This window comes from Hermetia illucens, chromosome 6 (genome assembly GCF_905115235.1).
Source record: "Hermetia illucens chromosome 6, iHerIll2.2.curated.20191125, whole genome shotgun sequence".
In the NCBI taxonomy this organism is placed as follows: Eukaryota; Metazoa; Arthropoda; class Insecta; order Diptera; family Stratiomyidae; genus Hermetia; species Hermetia illucens.
The window spans coordinates 1,790,457-1,817,423 of record NC_051854.1 but is presented as its reverse complement, the minus strand read 5'-3'; the positions used below and the strand labels follow the sequence as shown (position 1 = coordinate 1,817,423).

General features: G+C 38.9%; 2 protein-coding genes across 8 annotated transcripts in view; one reads left to right on the top strand and one right to left on the bottom strand.

Moving 5' to 3' along the window:
- The window catches only part of LOC119658613 (RNA-binding protein Musashi homolog 2), a 147,478-nt gene extending 135,692 nt beyond the window's left edge, over positions 1-11,786 (top strand). For all 4 annotated transcript variants that reach the window (XM_038066099.1, XM_038066101.1, XM_038066100.1 and 1 more), the window contains 3 exons: positions 2,649-2,973; positions 8,347-9,005; positions 9,071-11,786. In XM_038066099.1, coding sequence (XP_037922027.1) covers positions 2,649-2,973; positions 8,347-9,005; positions 9,071-9,338 — 1,252 coding nt within the window. In that variant the 3' untranslated portion in view covers positions 9,339-11,786. The remainder of the gene's footprint in view (positions 1-2,648; positions 2,974-8,346; positions 9,006-9,070) is intronic.
- Positions 1-26,967, bottom strand: part of LOC119658614 — a 74,050-nt gene that overhangs the window by 15,529 nt on the left and 31,554 nt on the right. For all 4 annotated transcript variants that reach the window (XM_038066104.1, XM_038066107.1, XM_038066105.1 and 1 more), the window contains exon 4: positions 51-139. In XM_038066104.1, the coding sequence (XP_037922032.1) occupies positions 51-139 (89 nt within the window). The remainder of the gene's footprint in view (positions 1-50; positions 140-26,967) is intronic.

The window sequence follows — 26,967 nt, the reverse complement described above, 5'->3', positions numbered from 1 at the left end:
ACCCTTATGAATACGTGAACACTTTTAATCCTTTGCACTTAGCTTAATACCTGACATCATCTCGAGTCTGAGAGGCGTAAACGATGTAGCCACAAAGTCCCACAACAGCACCGCTCATGATTATGACAAGTGGAGCCAACTGAAAGTTTACAGAGAAATAAGGATAATTAGAAAATGGATGATGCAAAATGTCTTTGAAGATGCTAAGGTAATGAAGTGGTTGCGTCATTGATACGTCGAACGAATGAAGGTCGAAATAATTTATGATGTCCCGTGAGGAGATAGAAAGGTCAGGTGATAGGAGACGTTTTATTCAAGATGGATATGTTCACAGATAGTGGAATCATTAAAAAACCATAGTGGTCTGCATGTGCATGCAAACTTTTACCATGGATAAATCCCGTTGACTCTGATTAGTAACTTGCCGCTAACAAAAAAATACCAGCTTCGAACAGATAGAGATCTGAGAAGCAATTTCTCCGGAAATTCTGTGGAGAGCATTGAGTGATGCGAGTAGGATTAATGTGGCAAATACAGTGAAGGCTACTTTCCAAATTTCACCTAAACTCATGGTCAAGTTTTCAAAAAAATGACCTGGCATATAGTCCCTCAAGGTTAGCCATAATCACGGGCTAATGACCTGCATATCTCGTAAAAAATTATGAGCCCTCAAGTGTAAAAAGGATACTTGAGGGCTAATTTCTGTGAATTTAACGATCCATTTAATGACAGCATCTACCTCTTTTACGGATGGAGGCATAATTGTAGTGCCAGAATTTCTAGACGGTTGGTGCTAAGAACGTGGTTTATATTAGAAGCTGGGTGCAGTGGAGGCCCATTTTTCGTCAATTTATTATCACCAATGCATTCTTAGCATTCCTTCGTCGGATTCTAGACTTTATTCTATTCCTATTTCCACAAGTTTCCTATTGAACTTTGGGTTAGCATCCTTTGGCCTAGGAGACAATAATTGCTCAAGGCATTTTGTAAATCATTGATAGAAATTGATCCCACAAAAAAACATACAATAATATTCGCATGGCCCCTGCTGCTTTCTTATTATTTGTCGTTCAGATCTTAAATGTGTTTTTCTATTGTTCTTCAGATATTTCGCTGCCAGGGTGACTGGCACTACAAATGGAAGGTATTATCTAGTTAGATCCAAAAGACAAACTCCAGCAAACCTCTGGATGGCTTAGTGGTTAGGGCGTTAGGTTGTCGCACGGAAGGTGGGAATCTCAGATACCAGTCGATTCGATTTTGAATGAGTATCTGAGTAGAGGTTATAATCACCGGCGACCGCAACACTGTCCGCATTATCGTAGCCCCTATAGTCTACCGTTTAAGGCCTTGAATAAAGTGCTCATATCTGCATTGTCGCGCCTGCGATTATTAAAATTATCATAAACCTCGAAAAGGATCGATAATTCTATTATTAACTATACCATCCAGGAACCTCCAGCAATGTCGACCAGTAATTTGATTTTTTCGATGGTCAAAAAACCATCTCTAGTAGCCGGAGACGACCTAGAGGGAAGAGCTAGAACCTAAAAAATTGGCTAAATTGATCGTAAAGGTCTTTGGGAGCTAATATAACTCTTTATTAATTACATTTATTAATTGCAGGTAAAATTACATTTTATTAATTGCAGATAATATTACATTTATTACTTGATTATTTATTCATTTAATTAAATTCAATTAATATTCTTTTAAAATCAATAATTAGTTAGGAGTCGTAGTCGTGTCCTGGGGCAGTTTCGTCGTAGATCAGTCGAAGATCAGTTATTATTTTTTTCCAAAAATGAATTTTTAGTTAAAATAACTTTATTTCACATTATAGCTAACACTTTTTAAAATTGTGACCGCAATCGTTGGTGTTGAAGGGAGAAGACCTTCCTTATCAAAATGTATGTCCTCTGGAGCTAGGATTAAAAATTTAACCTTTACCGATCAATAGTTAACTGTGTAGTTCCTCCTTTATGTGAACGAATCGTGGTCTATCGAATGTTTCAATGACTTCAAGGCAAGGCAGAATCAATGGCGAAATAATATGCGGGGAAGAACCTAACAAAGTATTGTCTGTATATGGTGTTTCGAATTGAAGTCTCATCTACTACCCTCATCTGGAATTGACAGCCTGATTTCAAATCGTATTTAAATTTCACAGTCGAGGTTATTCCCGCCAAAGACACCCCCCTTTTTAATATACTAACATTAATTTTATATTTTTTACAGATAATTCCCTTATTTTTGAATTTTAATCCAAACCCAACATCTTTTTGTGTACAAACTGTCGTGCAAATGTCAAATAATTGCAACGTAGTAGTCCTGCGAGCGGCCATTATAGCGATCTTGACAGCATCTAGTACGTTTTCAAAACATTTCAAACATTTGAAAGGTCCGTTTGATCCTGGTGGCAGCTGCAGTTTGTCATTCGACTTGTTGATTCGCTTGTTTCTGCACGTACTCCGCGACTTCAGTGTATCCTCCGCGTCTCATAGAAACCTCCCACTGTTACCGTATTTATTTTCCATTCTTGTGACGGTTTAACGATTTCCCAGAACAATTCATAACGTCTCCTAGCACAGTGAAATCATGTTAAGTCACAGAAATATAAACGACGAATTGTGTTTCTTTCCGCACAGCAATCCGATCGATAATTCCGGTCTTTTGGATCAGCATCGGGATCTACACAATGCCTTGGTGGCGAGTATAAACAATAATGTGGCTGCCGTGAATGGTGCTCAAGCAGCGGCCGCAGCAATCACAAATGTTACAACAAATGGAACAACGAACTCCCTTTCGAGCTCATCAGGACGATCGACACCCAATAATACAACAGATCCTGCGCCCGGCAAGCTATTCGTTGGCGGACTGAGTTGGCAAACGTCTTCCGAGAAATTAAAGGAATATTTCAATATGTTCGGCACAGTAACAGATGTTCTTATTATGAAGGATCCCGTTACGCAGGTAAGTCTTAAAATTCTTTACTCGATTTCAGTGGAAATTATTCATAAGGAAAAATGCTAGAAATGTCCTTTCACGAGTGTTTATGTTGTTGCTTCATGGGAGAGGTAGAAAAGGGTCTTGGCCTTGTTCGGTGCAGACGCACTACTACGAAATACCTGCGACATGGGCTTAATCCTTAATATATTTTGCTCGCAGGACATGAAGTATTTGCCTGCAGGGATGGCGAAAAAGTTTCTGTTCTCAGTAAGTTCGTGTTAACCCTTGACTAATCCCAGTGTGCGCTCCATTTGTTGGTATGGCGAGCAATGCAACCATTTTGTGGATTCAATGGAATGTCCTGAGCTGCAAGTTTTATAAACAACTCGAATTGCATGTGTATCCTGAGCCACGGAATCTATTGTAATTTTCCTTACTTATTTCGCAAGAATTCCATTATCCTTTTTGTGTACGCACCTGTGTGGGTTAGGCCAATATTCGCCTTCGATTCTACGAAGGTCCCTTTTCACATTTTATGCGTTTACAAGGACGATGCTTTTGTGTTGCAGGTTTCAATCGGAGTTGCCGTGTTCCTTCATACTCGCTCCTGTCCAGTCCCACTTTCAGGGCTTGCTGCACTTATCATTACAGCCAGGAGCTATGCGTTACAACTTTTCTGAGCTGGGAGCAATTAATCAAAGAAATCCAAGTGAATTTCTTGGCGTTCTTGTAATTGTCAGCCTCGTTTTGCTCTCAATTCACAGAGCGCTGTCTTTTTCGCTAGCGGCAACTCATTATTTCCTTACCTAGTCCTGCTGGCCGGACCTTTTTTCTGTGATATCCTCACGGGAGTAAATGCATTAGGTATTTAGGTTTTGAACACAGCAAACCGGTTTTGACGGGACATTTCTTTTCTAAAGGACAAATCCGCATTACATTCAGAGACATATGCGCTTGTTAGGAGCAGTTTGGAATCGGAGTATGTGTCGTAATGTGTTTGGTGCAGGAACAATTTTGGGGAAATGTCTTTCAAACAGGAAAATGCAGCTTGTTAAATTTAATAAGGTGGAGTAGTTTTGCTTGCAGTGATGTTCAGGCGTCCTGTTTGTTGATGCTGCAGTTTGGAGCGCGAGCGGACGGGAAATAAGGGCAGATGGTAGTTTTGATGCAGGACTTGAGGGTAGGAGCGGAAAGACACGTGAAAAAATGAGCCAACTGTTGTGAAAGTGCTTGAATGGAATCTGAGAGAATAGTATTGCGTTTCCATATGCGTTGCAGGGAAGTTGATTTGAACAAAGCATAATAAGGGAGGCATTTATATCCGGGCTTTGGATGAGGAGGTTGACGTAAAGGTAGCTTTGTATCCTCCACATAAAATAGGGGAATAAATGGCACTTATCAGTTAAATTGTTTACAAACAAAACTTTTCGAAATCTGTACATAATAGCACTGCATCGTCAAATCTAGAAGTGTTGACCCAACTATTATTCTGGTTGCAAGGAAAACATTTCAAGATCTTCGACTTTAAAAAGTGTTCGCATTCCTACAGCAGCCAAATGATCCAAGGGCGTAGGTGTTTTATCAATACATTTCCCAACAACAGGGAAGCAATGGAGTTGAATGCGTTTAGAGAACGTAAAATTATGGTTCGCACTTCTTTGTCGTCCTCCCTACAAAAAGTCACCACAGCGTATCAACTACCTGGAATTGTTTTACTATCCTATATCCCGCCTAGATTCTGTTTTCCTTATTTACCTGCGCCCAATGCGAAGTCTATCTTCAATCTGAGAATATGATTCTGACTGTGAGGTCGCTGTCCATATTGTAATAAACAGACGACACGGCGATTTTGTATGTAATGTAGTGTTAAGCCAGGAGAGGTTCTCAACGATTCAAAATGCTACGACGGTTTTTATGAGTAAATCTCAGCCAAATGGAGAGACTATCTAGCATGAGGAGAAGCAAAAGACATTCTAGCAGCATGACAGTGCCATCCAGAACCGGCTATTTAGGTTACAAAGGAACAGCCCTCCTAGGGGTACGTAAATCAGTGTAGCCCAGGGAAATTCCAGATGGAATGCTTTCTATTCTACCCCACAAATGAGGCATAGCGTATCGTCCATGCCAGTGCACCGTCGTTGCTGGCTCATCGAAATGGTCTTTAGCTAACTTCAGACGTTCCTCAGAGTATACGACGTAAGGAAAATTTGTAGAAATAGTAAATAAAATACGCTGACATCTAATTACCTCTTTGATTGGTACAATAGAAACAAGCCTTGTCTATTATCTTTCAATCTTCGGATCAACCTGCTACAGAGCCATCACATAGAAGAGTTTTTTCGACTGCTTAACAAAATACCGCCGGAAAATGCACCCCTGAAAACCAAGAAAATAGAGATTTGTCTGTACCAGCGAACGCTTATATAAGATTTCTTCATGGCTCAAGCTGGAAACTAATCTCGTGATAAGCTGGATTATCTGTCCATTGCTCGATAATTCGTTTGTCTGTCCTATCACATCAGGCATTTCCCTTAAAGTCAACTGATTTAGGTCTCAACCTTCAAAAGATATCGACAACGACCTCCCAACATATTTCTTCTCAATAAGAAGAAGCTTAGAACACGGTATTCCTATTCGAAATTACTTAGTTCTTCTTGGCCAGTTTTCGCCAAACGATAAAAGCAAATGAATAAATGCTAGAGTATTTCCTGCTCATAACATGTATATATGGTAAGAGATTGTCGCACTCGTCTCCTAGGTCTTTTGTAACCCAATTCACGACAAATGTTGAGCCATGATCCAGCCGCTCCAATTCTTTTCTGAATATGCACTTAAGTATATATATGGGGACTGCGATTGATATCTTCTGATTTATAGGGTCTGATCTGAAAGTAGTAAGACTGATTCTTCCACGGCCGAACGAGAGGTGGGCTTCGTACTTATGATTAGTGGAGGAGGGAAAATCGGTAGTCGGCCCTCGAACATTGAAAAGAAAAAGTCGCTTGTACTGTGAACCACTGCTGAAACGCCTCGTTATGAAGAATCATGGAATTTTTAATGGAGTAGCGATCAAGTTTCGTGTAAAGCTTGGTAAAACTGGCAAAGAGAAGACTTACGATACGATTAAGGAGCCCAACGTTGATGCTGCCATGCGTAGATTGGGTGATATGAGGATATCCGCGATCGTTATGGAATTGCACTGATAGTGGAAAAATTGCGAGAGAATCGTGGTCACGCAATTCGTGCTAACGAGAATTCACTAGGCAAGAATGGTAAACGACCAAAAGGCAGACCGAAACAACGGTGGCTTGATACGTCGGATGGGGATTTAAAAGCCTCGAGATTGCATCCAGATCAGGCCAAATAGCGAAACCGGTCACGGCGAGCCGACCCCGCCGAAAGGGAAAAAAGGCTAAAGAAAAAGAAGAAGTTGGATTCATTCACAAAGACCTGGACAAACAATTAATGCAATAATGAAAAAAGGTAAAATTTAATTTTTTAAATGCCGAATAATGAGTTTTTATTGGTCATGTCAAAGACAAAATCTCACTGAGGAAGAGGACAACTGGTCCTTGAAATATTGGTATTTAAGCAATAAAAACTCATTATGCGGCATTTAAAAAATAAAATTTTACTTTTTTTTCCATAAAATAAGACAAAAAAGCGTCATATATAACTGAAGAAAAAAAAAGTTGATGCAGTTTTTGACATACAAGTCCCCCACGCTTAGTTGTCGCCAACAATTGAGGACTGCACGCGTAGAACCACACAGCGTTCCAGGTAGTGGAGTATCTTCCCCAGTACAAGGTCGCAACGCTATCTGAACCGCTTTACAGCCCCGGCTTAGCCTCATCGGACTTTTCTATTCCCTACAATAAAATCGATTTTTAACGGGTTCAACAGGCTGTTACGAGAGTTAAACAGCATTACTGGGTCTTCCACGATTGGGAGCAATCTATTGTAGATGATGCGCTCGAACATCTTCCCCATAGTATACTGAGTCCCCCGGTGGGTTGCCGGGTTTGGGCAACAGCACCAGTTTTTGCCTTTTCCATTGTGGAGAAAATACGCCTTCCGCCATGCACGTCTCGAAGGTATTTATGAACTAATCAGGTCTGGTCATCACCGTCAGCTTCAGCGCTTTATTAGAGATGCTATCCAAACCCGGACCCTGCAACTTCTTCATAACCAGCTTGTAGGCCATGTCCCAGGGGTCTATGTTGGTATCCACAAACAATCGCATAAAGCAATCTCTTTTACTCCCATAAATGGCCTCCTTTATTATGCCCCGCAATGACCTATAAACCCGTTCGTGATATTCGTGATCAAGTCTCCCCCGGGATCGCTGGGACTGCCTTCTTGTTCGATGGCATGCCGCAATTTCGCTATTCCAACAATAGTTTGGTTGTTTGCTTGCAAACTCTTGCCGGGGCATATCCGCGTCGCATACCTCGGCCACCCATCGCGTGATTCTCGATGCAATGGTTCGGTCGTCGTGCTATTCAGGTCATCATGACCCGCCGGAGCTTCAGAGAACGTATCCTGCTCGAATAAAGATCGCCTGGTGGTTGCTTTGGGTATAATGCTCATTGTCATACCAGGTGGTTTCTCTCGCCAATGCGGTGCTCACGTACGTAAGGTCGACCATAGAGTCCAAATCTCTCCCTTTGAACGTAAATGAATTCTCAACATTGGCAAGTACAACATCCAACTTGGGAAATGCCTCGAGCGGGATACGTCCTTTCTCGTTTGTCCTTCGGGTACCTCACTCACAGGTCCAGACATTGAAGTCACCCGCTATGATTTCCGGGTTATGACTCCTTGCGTCGAGTACCAAATGGGCTCTGTGCCCAAGATCGAGGCACCTGGAGCATCCCTTTATGTTCACTCACTCTCTGAGCCGACAATTGACCCAACTTATCTTCACTCTCCCCGCGGCAGGCTGGTGACTGCAGTTTGCGGCCCCCCTTAAGCCTTTCGCACCGATTTGACTGCCGACTCCTGTAGTCCCGGAAGCTCGAACGCTTTTTCCAGTGCTGCGCGGACATCCTCCTTCGTGGTAACCTCATCGATATCCTTGCGCTCGATAGTTACCTTCTGCCGTCTGGTCAAGGGATTTTCCCACCTGATGAGGAATTTCTTCGCTGTTAGTAGTATGTTAAGTGTAGTGTATATGTCCTCGTTTTGGGCAATGGCTAACTCGAATTGGGGTAGATTGAATATAAGATTACTTTCCCGAGGCATTTCATGGATCTATATTCTATATATTTCCACAATTCAAATAATTGAAGCTTCATTTTAGGCCACTTTCGCTTAAATTGGTTATAAGGGGGACAATGTTCGTTATATTTTCTATCTAGGGTCTGGTTGCTAAGAAACTTCTTATCCCTCTTGCAGAGAAGTCGCGGTTTCGGTTTTATCACATTTCAAGAACCCAGCAGTGTTGACAAAGTTCTCAAACTACCCATACACACACTTGATGGTAAAAAGATCGATCCAAAACATGCCACACCGAAAAACAGACCCAAACAATCGAATAAAACAAAGAAAATCTTTGTGGGTGGTGTGAGTCAAGATACATCAGCGGAAGAAGTCAAAGCATATTTCGGTCAATTCGGTAAAGTCGAGGAAACTGTGATGTTAATGGATCAGCAAACAAAAAGACATAGAGGCTTTGGATTTGTTACATTCGAGAATGAAGACGTTGTGGATCGTGTCTGCGAAATACATTTTCATACAATTAAAAATAAGAAGGTGGAATGTAAGAAAGCTCAACCAAAAGAGGCTGTCACGCCGGCTGCACAGCTCCTACAGAAACGATTGATGCTCGGTAGCTTAGGTGTAAGGATGGCGGCGCCCGCTCAACTAGTCGGAGCGCCAGGAACTGTTGCCACCGGTAATCCCCTAGCAATGGTACAAGCTCAAGCGGCACAGGCGCACGTCGCCCAAGCGGCCGTACTACACAATCCCTTTCAAGTACAAAATGCAGCGGCCGCAGCAGCTGCGGGTTATGGTAAACTATTAGCTACATATCCTCCGCCTTTACACAGTTTCAGGTAATTCTGTCAGGTATATTTTGAATTTCTCGAATTTTTTTTAATATGTTTGGTTTTCATTGCAGATATGCACCGTATCCAGTGCCAGCAAGTGCTGCAGCCGCGGCAGCAGCCGCCGCTGCATCACAACAACAGAATGCAGCAGCAACGCAAGCGGCAGCTGCGCCTGCTGCTGCTGCAGCCGCGGCTCAACAAGCTGCCATGGCCGCTGCCCCTGTTAGTGCAGCGGCAGCCGCAAATCCCTATCAAGGTTACACTCTTGCCAATATCGATATGTCAAGTTTTCAGGGGGTCGATTGGAGCTCAATGTACGGTGTGGGAATGTACGTTTAAAGTTCTGCTTATAAACTTTCTTCACAGGAGGATCTCAATTATCCACTCTAAGTATTTGTTAATTATGTCTCGTTCGAGTTTCACTGGGAATTCTGATAAACGGATAAATATGGAAACGGGGGGCTTTCCAAATGGGAGGAGAATAGTAAAGGCAACAAACAATGACGAGTGTGCATGCGAGTGTTTTTTTTAAGGGAAGACGAAAGACGGAGCTGGATTTGTATAAATATGAAACCACCGATTGTGATGAGATTTGTTGCTAGTGGAAAATATGGGAAAACGAGGCTTTACCTCCTTTTTCTTGTATTTATATGAAAAAAAAATAAAAACATCAGACTGACTAATGTAGATTGACATAGCAAACAGTGTAAAAAGTATAGCTGTTCACATATAATTATTATTTTATCAACAATGCAGATTACTTAGATTTTATTAGTAGTTACTACGTAGAAACGTGACAGAGGAAGATAAGTAATTCGCAAGACACACCTCCCGATAGGCTTCGTCTTGCCCCCGTTACACGCTTCAAATTCTATTCCGTTTGTCAGGATTCACAGTGAAATCTGTGGGGGGACGATCAAGAGATTCATAGAGTGGGTGATTGGGATTCTTCTGCGAAGGTGCGTGTTGAAGAGAAGCATTTGATATATGAGATAGAGTTGCCGCTAAAACATTTCAAATTCAACGCCTAAGAAACGTGTAATTGTCAAGTGAATGGGTTTATGGATGCTCAGGCGATCGTAATGCCCGCGAACAAAAGACGTCAATTTGAAGCTGTGAAAAAAAATGTAATGGTTTGAGTTTTGTATGTAGAATTTTAATTTATTCGGGTTAATCTGAATTGGCTGAGAGTAGAAGACGTTTTGGTGCGGAGGGTCTCGGCGTGAGATCGATCTTGAGGGCTAATGGTCCCTTTTATATCTGATTATAGATTTGAATTTCTCAATTGAAAAGATTTATGTAGAGACCACACACGTATGCATGTGAATTCGGGTGATATTTTGGGCGGTGTGTTGCCTCCTGAGACCACTCCGCAGAACGACTCATTCGGAACCCAATTGCCATTATCAGTATTGTTTCAAGGTGTATCTGCTGCCAAACTTGTCAAAAGCAATATAATAAAGACATATCGAGACTACTTACTCAATAAGTAAATAAGAGAAAATATTAAAATAGAAACAAATGAGCCGCTTTTCTATGATTTCCGCGGGCATTACATCGTCCTGCGTGTGCCGTCAATCCAAACAACAGCGATGACGAGATGAATTACGCCCTAATTTCTAGTTACATACAATTTAATTTGAGATAGTTCGTTGAAAATGGTGAACAAAACAGCACATTCGTATATTCGTTCGTTGCTCTTTTAGTACTTTCCTTGGTTTAGAGCATAGTTTTCCGTTTTTTCTGGTTTACTTAGAAGTTTCATTGCAAAGCAAGATATGTATCTACTACCTCTATCACGCATACATCATTTATATTTGTTTCTCGATACTCCCTTACTTTGACATTGTAACGATTCGTTCTCATCCCACTATTAATCATAATTATTCCATAACTTTTGTTTGTATGTATGAAGAGACCATTGCAAATATTTGTCAGTATTTTAATTTTTAATCTCTAGAAGTCTTTTTAGTTATTTTTTTATTATATATACACATTAATGTAATCAGCTGAGAGGAGGAAGCTTGTTTCTTGCAACAGACTAATCTCTAAAACAAAAAAAATAGGAAGATATCTAAGATACCGTTTGAAAACTCATTTTAACTTGCTACCTTTACTACTTACTCTACTACCTACACACCTACACCTTACTACTTACTAAATCATAATTAGATTTTAGTTGAAAAGGAAATCTCAATTGTATAATAACTTTTAAGCTTTTATCCATAACTACCACTACACCTTTGAGACAATTGTATTCGAGAGATGATTTTTTTTAAGTAATTACTTTTAATTTTTAATTTGGAATTAAGTAGTTGCGATTGAGATGTTTTTGGGCGCATTTATTATTATTTTATTTCGTAGAATTTGCAAGTATTTATATATACATATTATTATCATATATATACGATTAGTGTTTCTCTTTGTTAGTATTAAAATTCCAAAAATACATCCCTGAACGAGGTTAATTACATTACATTTTATCTGTATCTTCTCGTATTATTTTAGTATTAATTTCCTTTCGTTAATTTTCATCATAGTGTACTTTTATATTATATACTCGTATATAGCGGCAGCATGTAGGCTTGTAAATAAAATCGAAGCTACTTTTGCAAAACAGTATTTCTTGGCTATATCTGTACATATACGTACTTCATAGTTTAGAGACTAAATGTTTTTCTCGAGTCATATTTTTTTTATCCCTTTCTTTTGGTTTTTAGTATTCTTTGTTTTGTGTCTATATAAATTCCATATATACAAACAATACAAGGTAAGATGGTGAAAATATTTTCAAATTGTTTTATTTTTAAGTTTGGAGCTTCACAATGCAAAGTTCTTAGTGGAAGGGACGTGGGGAGAGGAAGAAAGTCTCAATGAATCTGAAGAACTAAAATGCGTTGCCAATTTTGTCCTATGTGGATGTTTAGAATGTTCAGGCGTAAATATGAGCGTTCTTCCTACCGTGTCAGGCCTTAACTTCCCTCTATTCTTCTCGGTCGACCCAGCCTCAATTTTGAAAACCAAACAGCGTACAGCTCGCGTTATCGAGTCTCCTCATCTGTTTAGAGGTTTTCCAGGCGATTGTCTTTTTTCAGCCTTGCTTTCGAGTAGGCGATTGGAAACTAATAGACTTTCGGGCTGGATCATCCTCATCCATGCGGATTAACTGATCGCCGGATTTTATCCACAACCTGACGGTTTCGTCGTTATGTAGGCTACGGAATCGTCCATCCTCATGTAGGGGGTAAAAAATTTTTCGGAGGATTCTCCTCTTGAACGAGTCCCCCATTTTTTCTGCTTAAGAACTCCGGTCTCCAAGGAATACATAAGGACTGGCAGGATCATAGTCTTGTACAATAAGAGCTTTGACTCTATTGTGAGACGTTTCGAGCGGAACAGTTTTTGTAAGCTGAAATAGGCTCTGTCCATTATTGTCCTTGATAATTGTCGCATCATATACTTGGGTCATGATATTGTTGTTCGTTTGCTTCAAGGAGTAATCGCTCAATGTGATGTTTTGTTTGTATCATGGGCTTAGTCTTGATTGTTTTCTTTTAGTTCGAATTCTTTGCATGTGTTAGGTGCCAAGTTATACTAGGGCTTTTACAGCGTTCCATGTCAGCACATTTTGACCGCCTGTATAAACCACTTATCTGAGGTTATTCGTGCAACAATTTTCTGTTTAAATCTATTGGCATTTTTGGATGACGTGCTAGTCCATTGCCTTGTTTCAGTTCAGAATCTCACAGATCTTGTTAGTTGATAGCGTACTACACCTATTTCTTTCTCTATTGTTGAGCTTAACTAGTTGACAGGAACCCACATTGTGACGTTGAATTCCCTAATTTCTTTCCTCTAAGGTTATTAATCCAATTTCGGTCCCTGTCCTCTTGAACTCTTGAAGTTCTCGTACCTATACTTTTTGGCCGAGTCACCTTGTCCTTCAGTTGGCAAACTGAAGCAACGTTGGGATCGTGTTGGTCACTGATTTTTCCCATATGTTCCGGAGTTCTCCAAGTGGTCGTTTGTATTCCACATTGGACTGCATGTTCTAACCACTTTCGAATCTTGATGTCGATAGCCATACCTGCGTCACCTTTCATATCTATATCGTCCTTTCATACTGATCCCAAGATTCTTCTGCGGAATCGGATGTTTAAATTGTCTGTGTCACCATCCATATCCCTCTGTCGTAGCATATGATTGAGTAAGTCAAGGTTTTGAATATTGTAAACCTGAAGAAATTAAGTTAGAGACGCAATACCCGTCGAGCATAAAACTTTTTTCAGACACATACCCATATTTCAGGAACAACTTATTCCCTATCTCAGTGGAGTGACACACCTTGTTCTAAGAAAGGAAACTAATTACTCCCGAAATTTTCGTGTTATGCGTTTCAATAAAATTTTGCTTTCGATGGAAACGGCGTGTCTAAAGCTTTCCCTACACGATCTGGTCGGCCTGCCAGTTGTGCCTGAATAATCCACAGCTGGCGGGGGTCGGGTCGCTACGTGTTGGGTTGATGCGCCCTATCGATGATCTCCAAAAATACCGTTTAGGCAGTAAACGAAAATTGAATGCACATCTTCATTGGTAAACATTTTTTATGAACGTTCAAACACAAAAATATCTGAAATTGCATCTTAACGACTTCCCGGTCAAATAGTACTGACCGGCTGGCCGTTATGTGCATGGTGTTTTCAATCCAACAAGCAGCCGGATGGTCTGTTCGGATCGTGGTTGGCAGGCCTGCCGCCGGGCTGTGTGGTGTTCGCCCTCAATTCGAATTTCACTTGAGGCCTCGTCTCAAAACTCAAAACATGGTTTCTTATCCTTCTGAATGCTCCTGCAGGGACCATATCCAGACAGTACTTTAGATCACCGCTTTACGTGCTTCTAGCTGATTTCCAGAAAGTTTTCAACGGCATCAAGAAAGAGCGTATCCGAAGTTTCTATGAAAGAGGGGTATTTCGGAGAAGCTAGAAACTATCGAAACGAGATATGATGCATTGAAGCAAAATCCCGGAATGATTCAAAGCCAAGGTGGAGTCCGACCGTGATTGCATTCTGTCATTGGCATAATTTCCAGGATATAGAGGGCTTCAAACGACTGGTTCTGGGGAAGGAGTAAAGAAAGTGGGATTGGAATCGGACCGATTCATTGCGCTTTTTTTACTTCCATAAATCGGTAGATCACTGAGAACGATGATCAATTTATTTACACCTCGGCAGTGTTGTTTCTACCAACAATAGCTCCGAGCTCGATATTACTCAGCAGATAAGCAACAGTAGATCTACTTTCGCCGTTTTATCCAAAGTCGGAAAATGCAGATACCCCAGTACCAATATCAAGTTCAAATTATTCTGCACCAATGTTTTATCTATACCAGTCATTGAAAACAGCGCTTAAAAAGTGACTATCAAAGCTCCAGCCTCCATCATCACCTAAGTCTGTCGCCATGTCATCCGAGCTCTACACTCCGGCACAGTCTTGAATGAAGGACTTTTCCCGCGTTCAGACCAGATACTCTTAGAACCGCTGCTCAGGGAGCCTGTTGAGCTGTCTCTAACGAGCTTGAGCGGCGATTTTATTATTGGCAAATAGAAAATGTCTGAAGGGGCCAAGTCTAGAAAATCGGAGTCCTCATTCACACGACGAAGAAGATCCTAGCAGTTCGCTTTTCAGTTGGCCTCACTCACTTTTCTCATGGTTAGGTTTTCTGCCACGATCTTGAAAATTTAGGTTTAACTCATCCTACGATCACTGTTTTCTGAATTTTTCACACTTTTCACTTGTGATACATTTTTGTCGATTTTATTGGTCGAAGAACGTCCGAAACGTTCGTCTTCGTCTACTCGAAAAAGCTTGTGTCACTTAAATACATCCGTTCTACCCAGGGCAGCATTACTGTAGGTCTCCTCAATCATGTGGTGAATCCTTTTCCCCGTTTTACCTACTTACACAAAACTTGATAGCGTATTTCTGCTCCTCTAAAGACTCCATGGCGAGGCGTTTCCTAATTTTTTGGCAATTAGGGTTCTTGGATCTGAGAATTGAAGTTTCAATTTGAATTAGCTAACAGCAATATGCTTGCTGGACAGTAAAATTCAGGCTACCATTTTATATATAAGATAGGACCTGACTAAGCGCAAAGTAAGCCCCGCAATCGCCTCGGTTTTCCTCTTTTCTTCAATTTTTGATCGTGACGTTGTATTTTGTAAGATAGTCAATTGAGTTGATCCAGTGAATGAAGAGAATGAAAATTCTCGACAAAGGACCTACCACCGGTCACCACCACCAGCGCCCCTCTATAATTTAAATAGAAAGGATCGACCGAGCGTAAATACTTGGCACTTCGGCATCTACCGAAATTGTGACAACATGAAAATTAGTGGAGTTCCAGCCTTTTTGCATTCCACTTCCTTGGAGGTCCGAATTGACAACGATATTTCAGTTTTTCAAAGAAAGCGTAGCACATTGTTGGGACCAAGTCCATTATAGTCCTAAAACTATCAGAAAGCATCGTAAACCCGAACACATCTCTCACTCCGCCTACTTTGCATTGTAAAGCTTCCTACAAACGAAGCGAACATCATCATTCCAAAGAGAAGTGACATTTTTCTTAAACATTATAATTTTATCTTATTTTCTTTCTGTATAGATAAACACGTAACTTAAGGTTTCATTAAAACAAAAGCAAAAGAAAAAAAAAGAAAAAATAAGCCAAACAATTTACATTTAAAAACCATCATCAGGGCGCATATGTTGGAGAGACTGTGTACATGTGTGTGTGTATGTGTTTCAATGCAAATCCAAAGTAAAATTCATATCGACACACCCCTAATGAGCGACGAAAACAAATTGCTGCACTGAATACTGTGGTTCAGTCGATGCAAAAGAACAAAAAGAAATGAAAGTGAAATACGAGAAAGAACGCGTTTAACCACCGCCGCCTTAATAATATCAATCACAACTACTTGAATCATACGTTCTGAATGTATTATTTAATTTTTCATTATTTTACAGATAAATTTAATCTTTTTTCAGATTTTTAGATATTATTTTTTCCATTGAAATATTCAATAAAAAAATTTCTTGCCTCACAACATGTGGATATTATTTTAATCGTTTTATCGATTTTATCATCCGAAACTTTTATTGGTTTTGATCATTCTTTTGCGGTTTATTTTCAATTATTGGTATGATTGATTTTAATAAACATTGACGTTCTGCCTATTGAAGATTGAAAAGTTCTCACCCCCTACGTATGATATTTGTGTAGATCTCTCTTGCCTATTTTATGCTTTACGTATTGTTTCTGTTTTTACGTTCTTCGACACCTAATAAGCAATATATGTGTAATAAATTATATAAGGACAATGTAGACAATATTCTAACTAAATATCGAGGGACACAATTTAAATTCAATGAAAAGAAAATGAATTAAGAGATAATACTTGCATTCATTCTTATATTGCAAATATCAAGCAATGTGTGTTAAGAATAAATATATAACGCTATTTTGAATAGGAATATATATACCTATGTAACCTAGTATGTGAAAATGTTCGGCTGCGAGACAAAGCAAATCGTATCTAAAGACGTAAAAGCCTTTTTGGAAGTGTAAGAAACCCAACACGACAAGGGTAGATATGCGTTTTGAAATTGATTGTGCAAAATCTTATCACGTTTATGTGTTCTATTCATATACCTTACTCATATGGTACTGAAAAGAGAAGATATATCGATTAATCTAAACATATTGGCAAAATTTCATATTCAATGTTCGAGTGGAAATAAATTTAATGAATCGCGAGGAAATGAATAAAAGGCTTTTCCAGGAGAAAGCCGTGACAAATGGATGTTGGAGTTAAGCTCTCCAAATCAAATTTAACCAATGCATAAATATATGTTCTCCTAACGCAATAAATAATAGCAATGAAACCAGTCCTGTTTCAGTTCCATATGTTTATCATTCAGGTTTCCTTCGAACAATCTGAATGGCTTTTGTTTTTGTTTTCGGTAATATTCTGTGTAAAACACATGGAAAATATGCAGTCATAGTGTCATTTCTGCTTGAAGCAACTAATTTCAATGCAAACATACAAGCGAATAGTCGACAGTAGTTTTTCAGTTTATATTTGCAACCATTGAAAGCAGATCGTTTCCACAGAGAGTTCAGGTTATTTTACATCCCTTTAGCAAGATTTCATATCAAACATTGATTATCGGCACGCATATATTCTGATATAAAGGGTCCTACCCTCAGTTGAGCAGTTCGAGTTTTCAACTCCAATTTTCCAATGGTATAATTCAAATTCTTCTGCAGTTATTCCTTCAAGCGCTTAACCCTAATTTTAATCTCGAACCCAACTGGATCCCCAAACACTATCAATAATTTCCTTTGGTTAGGCCAGGACACAGCTACCAGCATTCAACTTTAATTCGAATCTCGAACTCAGCTCAGATCTATCCTCACCTACTTTGCAACTTGTCCTGGCTAACCAAGGTCACGCTCTGATCCACGGAATTTTCGGAGTGAAAGGTCTTTGTCAGACCGTGCTGCATTGTTGAATATATTGATCTATTATCCAGTACCAGCAAGGCGGGGAGTTGCTTAAATCGAAGGAAAATTGCTATTCTTTCTAGGCTGCATCCCGAATTTCTGATACCAATGCATGACATGATAACAGGCTTTCACTTCAATAAGAAGTTTAAATCACGTTAGAGGAACAAGGTATTGACATACAGCTCATCATACAGGGTCCCTTACGACAGAGGGAGCAAGCGCCGGGGACAATGTTCCAAGGGAAACGTACTCTGAACACTAGCATATTCCAGACAGAAATATATCACCATAGACAGATGTGCCTCCTTCAGCCTCCAAAGGAACTGTAGGCGGCAGAGAATTGCTATTCTAACCCGTATGCGGCTATTAAGGCACTTCGGTCCTATGATGTGAATTCTAAATTGGTATGGGAATGTCTTAACAGACTGAACATGCCCGGCTCGCTTAATAAGGTCTAGATACTATCGGTTCCACGCTACATTCGGTTAGAAGGCAACGAAACCAGGAAAGTAGCAACGAAGCCCCTATAACCCTGCCAGCCTATTCTGTGGGGTCAAAAATGAGTTCATGGCTGCGAACAGGGAACAGTCCAGGGTGCCTATGGGGGGATACGAAACCAAGTACTTGAAAGATTGTCTAAACCTCATCAAGAAGAACTTCCGGATCATAGTGGGAATATTCACTGGTCACTGCAGACTAAACTATCACCTGGGGAAGCTAAGGATATCTACGGACAATGTCTGAAAAGAGTAATGAAACCTCCATACATGTTCTAAGAGAGTGTTCGGTACTTGTGCAAATTAGCTTGAAGCACCCGGAAGAAGACTTAAAACCAGATGTCACTTGGAAGTAGGAAATCTATAAAATTTCCTGTCGGTTATAGACTTAAACGGCATGCTATATTGATTTGATCTTCAATTTGTGCAATTAAGTCTTGTTTGGTTGAGAAGAGCTTGCAATGTTCTACTCCTCACTTTGTCTCTTGGTCTCAGGATCGTATTCAAAAATCCAACGAGAAAAATCTCACCCATTGGCGATTCTGTCTAGAAGACCAAGACACTGGTTTTTTTCGATTGTTCTTCTACTTAATCAAGAGGTTTTTCGGCACCATTTTGTCACAAATCTTTTGCATGTGCAAATGTTTAGTCAAAATTTGATGAACGGTAAATCTGTTCAAATTTAATTCACTCAACCTTTTTAATGTTAACAGCCGTCTGGTCTCGCAAGAGTTCAGACGTTCGACGTTTTTGTCGATTTTCGGAGTGAAGGGCCTCACCGAATGGTGATCATTTTCATCGTGCTCTCTTCCTTTTAAAAATTATTTGTAACAGCGAAAAGCTTGGTATAAGGAATGTTCCCCATAGGACTGCTTTAACTTTTCAAACGTCAGAGTTGCCAATTCTCCAAGCTTAACACAAAATTTAATGGGACAATTCCGCTCTTCCATTTTGCGTGACGCACAACCAAAGTATAACTTCGCTAATAGCAGTCACAAAAATCACGTAATTAACGGAAGAAGTCGAAACTGGTATTGAACTAACTGATACTCTTTAGAATCTCTCTACGTTTGTCTATGATCCGGATAGAAAGTTGAGAATCGTAAGGTCCGTGGTTGTCCCGAAATGGAGAATAAATACTGCTTGGTGGGAAGGCGATTCCACGAGTATTGAGCTAGGAGCCTAGACAAAAGCATCATCTCACCAAACGGGGGGAAAGACAAACGATTGTCTAAGAGGTGGTCTTACCATCGCTCTTTCCAAAAAAAAATTGTTTAGGCTGGGCCAAATCTGTTGAGAGGACCCGGTTTTTGATTTTCACTCCATCGTAGCAGATTTTTCCTCTATGGCCCTAGTCGGGAGATAATTTTGGCTTTCAAATTTGTCTGAATCTGAGTACTATCGCTGATTTTCCCTAACGTGGAAAACGTTTCCTTTTAAATTTAAAAATCTTTCTCTACAAACAATTCTATAGTTTGTAGTACGCAATTCAACAAAAATCTATGTTTTTTGAAACTGAATCTGCGCGCTGCTAACTAACTTGTGTATTTTGGAACTTCAAGTATGGCATGAATTAATCTTCCAACATTAACAGAGAGAGTGATTGAATAAAATTTCATCAAAACTGAAAACTTGATCGAGTAGAACGAAATTTGATTGTTGAATTGGCCGCTGAGAAACTTGTCAAAGATTTTCAGGGACAAATTCGGTTGATCGGTTTCATTCTGTTTGCATTATGGAGAGGGTGGTGTGAGCCAACATGTTATCATGATGGACGAACCAATCGCCTGTTCGCAAAAGATTTATCCATTTCTTACGAATACTTTCCTTCAACCTTTTCAAAAACTTCCAAGTATAAGTTCTTGTTGATAGTTTGAACGAGAAAAAGAAACCCCGCGAGTATAATACCTCTGCAGTCCAAAGAAACAAACCAGTATTTCTTTGACGTTTGATTTCAATTGGAATTCGGAATGAGGAAAGTCAGCTGTCTTCCACTGGCTTGATTGCTGCTCTCTCTCGATTCATTACCAGTAACAACCTTGGAAAAATAGTTTATTATCCACTTTGAGCTGATGTTGAAGCTCAGAATATGCTTGAATCTGACGCTCCTTTTGTTCATCTCTGAGAAGACGGGGGACAAATTTGACAGTGACCCCCCTCATGTGCATGCGCATGTCATATGCCGGATGAAATCCTCGGTATTGAACTCCATGATATTTCAGACATTTGATCAATGGCTCGGCAGCGATTTTCACGAACGAGGGCATTGATTTTGTCGCCGTTTTCGTCATTCCTTGATGTTGACAGGCGTCTTGAACGGGGTTGACCTTAAACTGATAATCTCCCATTTTTGAAAACCACTCTTAGACTCTGGGTTTTTAGGGCGCTGATCGACTGACAAGCAGTTTTAAGCATTACAGTAGTTTCCGCCGTTGATTTCCCCATAGAGGGAATAAAATGTCACAGCCACGCATTTTTCCTGACAGGTTACCATCAGGGTTTCGGCGGAATAGAAAAAATTGTTTTATTAAAAAATCTGTCACGGGCGAATTGATGCATTCACAGCGACACAATTCCGTACATTGACTCAGGTGGCGTGACTGCAACGGACACTTGGTCGCACAATGGGTTCCCCACTCTCTCTCTCAACGGCAGCCCAATTCTCGTTACTGTTGGGTTCCCTTTCGTATACATCGAATCATTTTTTCAATGCCCTGCTGGGGGATAATGTAATCGTCTATGAGGGGCATAGCCTGTAACCCATGCTTTTGAATCTTGGGTTCCCAGATAGTTTTCACTTTTTAGCTCTAGCGATTGATACAGTCTAAACAACTCCTTGTGAGTGTCCGTGTAATAGTTAGGAATTCTGTTTGGTGGTATTCATTCATATGCTCCATTCCAGCTGGGGGAGCTTAGAATGTTCATAATTCGAACAACTATTCTAAAAACTTTTGCCTGATTGTCAGGTTAGCGACTACCTTCTTGATTTTTTTTTTTGCTGGTCATCCCAAAGTGCACCCAATGCACTGCCGTTTTCGTATAGTAGTAGTAGAAATTTAGCTCCCATTTTAGTCCCACATAAATGTGCATCAAAGACAACTCAAAGAGAACAATGGCCTCGATGTCGATATCATTGTGCGTGTAGATAATTTTCATTTGCCACTTTTATTCATTCTCTCATTTGCATTTCATTATCATTAGAAGAAAATTCAATTTAAGTTATCATTACAACTTTCCAACTCATATCACGACGACTACCTCTTGAAAACTACAATGAATGCAAGGATTTACAAAAATATTAGGTTTCGTTTTTAATCTTTCTCATACTTTTCTCGAATGATTGGTAAATTAATCAAATCAAACTATTGAAAAAAGATACATTTATCTTCCAGACTCTTATGAATAAAAATAAAATAAAATGCTGGAAATATCAGAATAAAATTTTTGACTTCCAAAAGAGCCGAAAATGATGACTTGGACAAAGGCTTTTTGTGTGTAGGGTGAAGTCTGTGACGATGTAACTACTATCGTACCAGCGGGGAAAAAAGACAATTTCAAAAATATAAAATGACAACAAAATAATGTTGGATCTACCCAGTTTGTGTTCTTGTGTCTTATGTCGGCTATATAAGGTGCCTTAGTGTAAAATACTTGAGCATTTTTAAAGAACTGTATTTAGTTATGAGTATGTAGTGTAATTGAATATCTTTCATTTATATTTTTTGGCTGCAAACAGTTGACTAGAGTTGACTAAGTATGTTTCCTACTTTTTCGTTTTCATTTACCATAGTATTTAGAGATATGGGTTTGTATAAAATGTTTTTAATGGTCTGAGTAATGTTTATTCCTATATTCGAGTAGAGCTTTTTAAGTTAACATAGCGTGTAAAATGTATGTATCAGTTCTCCTACATAAGGACAGCAGTTTTACATGCTATTGAAGCTTATTGTGTATCTAGTATTTTTGAGGAGGCAATCCTAACATCAACCTGGATTGATTGTTACATATTTGTAATCTTTAATCGCTTTGAAACGAGCATTGTATTTGGCGCAGTAGGAAGACGCGAACGTTATATTGGAAAGAGTTTTGATATTTCATTCAATTAGACTTTCCTTTGGTTATTTATCTCATTTGATTTAACGTTGTAGAGATACATTTTTTACTGTAGGCAATTATGAGAAAAAAAGTAAAACAATAAAGATGTGTAGCATTTGAATTTTTAAAGATTTTTATAGGTAGTTTGTAGAATAACATATCCGTAGAATCCTCCTAATTGAAATTCATTTATTTTTACACTTAAACACTTGAACTGAAAAGACATTACTAGAGAGGTATTCAAACCACAGGGCAAACCAATCAGTACATGGATTTCTGTCTATGTATTGAGAGACCTCAACCTCAATCATATCATTCTAGTTTTATAAACACAAAAAAAAGCATTTCGACATGTACAAAGTTATTGATTTTCTAGGAGCTAATCCTGTGGGCAGTTAATTAACGTGAAAGAAACAAACAAAATTTCTAGTCACTCAACACATACAGTAAACATACAAATAAACAACAACAGTAAACGAACGACAATAATTTAAAACACTAGTTGTGTTATGAACAATTAAAATACAAGGAATTAAAATGAAAACTTGAGAGAAATTAAATAAATTCGAAAGCAATATTGAATAAGAACCATTTTAGCATCGTAAAGTATATTCAAGTTTTTTCATATATAGATTATATACTTAGAGGTTATATACATGATTTTAGAGAGAGAGAGAAACCAAAAAAATACCAATTTAAACCAGTTTCATATTAGAAGAAAAACGTATTGACCTCTGCTAGAAAGAGAGGAAAAATTGTGATTTTTTTATGACCTTAGAACTTTTTTTACCATTGATCGTTGCTCAGATATGCTTTTTTCATAGAACGAGAAAGATACTGACAATTAATCATATTACATATATAACCCCCCTCGTTTATAGTCGAAAACAAATCAGATTCTAGAAGAAAATCATAGAAATTTTCAAGAAACAGAATTGACAAGAAAATGTTTCAAGTACAAACTTATATCTCTAAATCAGTCTATTGTTAATTTATAATTACAATTATTTTTTAATTGCTAATAATTTATTGCTATAGTTGTCATTCTTTTGTATATTATCTTATTGTTTTGTGAAATTAGTGGTATCACTCCAAGAGAACCAAAATTGCACCAAAATAAGTAAGCGAATTAGCTGAAAAGTATCCATAAATATTGTATAGATGAAAGTTGATGTTCTGCTATTTAAAATTGTATGTGGAGATTAGATCACTTTATTGAAGGAGTCAGTAAATTGATAGAGTTTGTCTAGCGATCTGTAGACTTTATATTCTAGTGATGTTCGGTTGTTAGGTTTTAGGACCAGTTTCAACTTTAGTGCACTGAATAGCTTAATGCTGGAAGAACTCTAGATGTAGGATTTTTTTTCAATATGTTCGATTTCCCTATTAAAATCACTAGAATCGAAAGGCAAATATAAAATCCATTTCTTCACAAGAGAACAGCTTTGGTTTACGTTTATATTGTGGGTTAAGTGACAAGGAAATGTATGACCATCATGTTAATGGCGTAAAATAGGCATCAGTCTCAAACAGTGTTTTCCGTCAAATATGCAAACAATCCATTCAAGGTTTCTTAAGGCTTCTGTGACCTCCATGACTTCGCTGGTGTTATTAATTTGATCGTAAATTTGATATATGAGATAAGATGCCTTAACGTGCGTACCTGCCGTAAAAGCCTTATTCCCACGGTCCTCTTCGGACGTGGATTGATATAGATTGCCATCAGAGCAAAGCGGTATTGATTTATATTCACACCAATGGATGCGAGGCCTATCTAACATCTCTATCTCCCAACGATACCGAGCCCGAGTTGTACAGCGCAATTCCACGCTTGATCGATAAAATATCCTCCAGAAATTCTCCGGGAACATATGCGCTTATAGGGCATTCCAATATCCCATGGTACCAAATAATCTCCAGTGAGGCTTCGGGACAAGAGTCATTTCAGATGAGACCTTTGCAGATTTGGGTCTGATCGTCCTCTTCGAGTACGGGGAAAGACAAACATGAAAGTTGTAGAAATTTTCACAGAAATATTCCAGAACACGATCTAAAAGTGATAGCCCCTCAACTGAAAACGAATTCCCACCAGGAAGGTGTTTGACTTCAACTTGTAACTTCCAAGTTGAGAAATTCATCTGGTGTTTGAAAGTCGCCGATTAACCGTGAAAGTAGTTGTAGCAGGGGCTAACACTTCAGATGGGTTAGTCATGGAATTTCACCTGAAACTCCCCTCGTTTGATGACCGAAGAATAGGATGCAAAGCAAGTTTCGATGCTTTTCGTCTTTACTTCTTCTTTCTTAGCTAATTCCTTTTCCAACTTGCCTTCTTTTTGCATAACACTTCCCAAACCCTCATCTCTAATTTCTAATTCACTTACTATTTGATCTGCAAATAGTAACAGTCTCCTGTCACAAACCGGTCTATCTCTATTCCACTATATATATCGGCATAAATTTTAGTTGCTGATAGGAAAGCGGCAACCACAACCCGCGCGCATTCGTTCGCGGTTCGCTGAAATACGCTCCAACTCCCTCCAAAACTTCCCCAACCGCCCGAGACAGTGCATTCGCCTGAGTTAAATCCCCGTGTAATCAACCCAGACAGTGCTCGGCCTAGTCCAGTGAATAGAACCATATTCTATTTTCTACACTGAGTTGGGATCCTCCACTCCTTATCCACTCAGCTAGTGTAATCAACCAAGCTAGTGAAATGACGGAGGAGTGCGTCTATCATCCGCACTTTTTTCTGATCACCTTCCACTTTATCAATTCACTTCCTTTGTTCGCTTTGTTTTGTTTCTGGATATCAAAATGTCCAAGTGGTCAAGTAAAATAACTTTCAGTTCAGAAGTTCATTGAAGAATACAAAACACGCGTTTAAAAACTTTTTTTCATTTTACTTCGCGGTGCCATTACGACGTGAACACTCGACATGATTGAATCTATCGTCTCTACCCGGCAGAAATGGGCCGCATTGAAGTAACTCGGCCGAGCTACTCCGTAGATGTAATTAGAGCTTAATTAAGATGATAGCTTAGATAAAATATTGGCAACAAGGGGCATTTCCAGTACTTTCATATTTTATGTTCACATTCACAGCCCCTGCGTATATCAGGAGGGCTATTAGAACCGGCTCTGCAAAGTTAATCTGAAGTGGCTCCCATTTCGAGGAGTAATCGTTGTAGATAATTCCATTATCTGAGAGTAAAAATGCTGAGCCTGCACCTAGTCTAATCTATTGCTGCTTTAACAATCACAGCATAGCTCTGATTGTGATCACTGTGGAGTTACATCTACATAGTGGGTCATAAAATACCATTAGACTCATAGTAACGACAAATATTTCTGTTAAATGAAGGCTTCGATACGAAACATCCTCTACTTAATTTTGGGCACCGGAAAATTCGGAAAATTGGTCTCAACAGCGAAGTCGATGGGAAATGATTAAAAGGCCGGTCGAAACAATGGTAGTTTGATACACTGGATGGTGATTTGGAACGCCTCGCTACTGCATCCAAATCAAGCTTGTAACAGAGCAAAATGGTGCAACCGAGCAAGACGAGCTTCACAATCGGACAAAGACTGAAGAAGGCCTACATGTCCTTGCTGACCATTTCTCGTGAAGCCCTTCATTTACGAAGGGGCATTGAAACCTGACTGAATCTTCCAAGAGGATCACATTCTGTTAAAACGGAAACTAGTGGAAATGTCTCTTTCAACATCGATGCAAATCTCCGGCTAGGATGTCTGTAGTTTAGCATAAGTGGTCCTATGGTGTTTCGCTAATTTCGAAAGTAATTTGTCGAATTTCTCTCATGTTGATATTGGTATCTAAGTTTCCCATGCTCTAAATTGTCAATATTAGCTGTTGATACATACAGAGATGGATCAAAGTGATTAAATATGAAATTTATCAAGTATTTCTTCCTCATATTTCTCCTAAGCACTCCATTTATATTCTATTCATTTGTATGTACACATTCGCTAGTTGTAGGGTCACTTAGTTAAATCTGTCCTACACTATCCCTATAAATATCAAGGGTAGCAATGACTAACTGAATGTCCACCTACTATCTACTACCTTGCCCATCACATGCATATATTAACTGAAATCTATGCAATTTTCCTGATACCACAAAACTGCCATTCCACGGCTGTATAATGTGCTGTAACTATTTTTATATTAATTTAAATAGATTTTCTGTTTCTGTTCTGTAATATTTAGTAACAGATGTCTGACTAGATACTGTTCAAATTGTTATTTTAAACAATGTAACCATTGCTTTGTACTTTCTAACTACACACTAAATATGGAATCAATAGAAAGACTAGATGCGATGATAATTTTTATAACCACTTCCATATAGATCACTTATTATGTATTTATGTATTTCCTTGCTCTTGTAAAATTGTAAGAATCTACAATTATCATTGAAAATAACTATGGAATAGCAATAGACAAAGCAGATCATCATGAAATGATGATAAAATCCTAATTATTTTTAGTTGTAAAAATTTTAGTTCTGTCTAGACTAGAGCACTAACGTTTGCATTGAAACTTAACAGCAACAGTAAATAACCATCACAATAATCTACTTAAAACTTATATATTACGAATTATTTGACTGTATCTAAACACCTTTATAAATAATTTTGCGTACTAGGTGGTTCAAAGTATTGATTGCATATAAAACTTAATTATTATTATACTTTAGATAAACTATATATAAACGCATATTTATTGACATATTTATTATTAACATTTTCGAAACGTAATTTCAACAGAAAGAAAAAAAAATAATA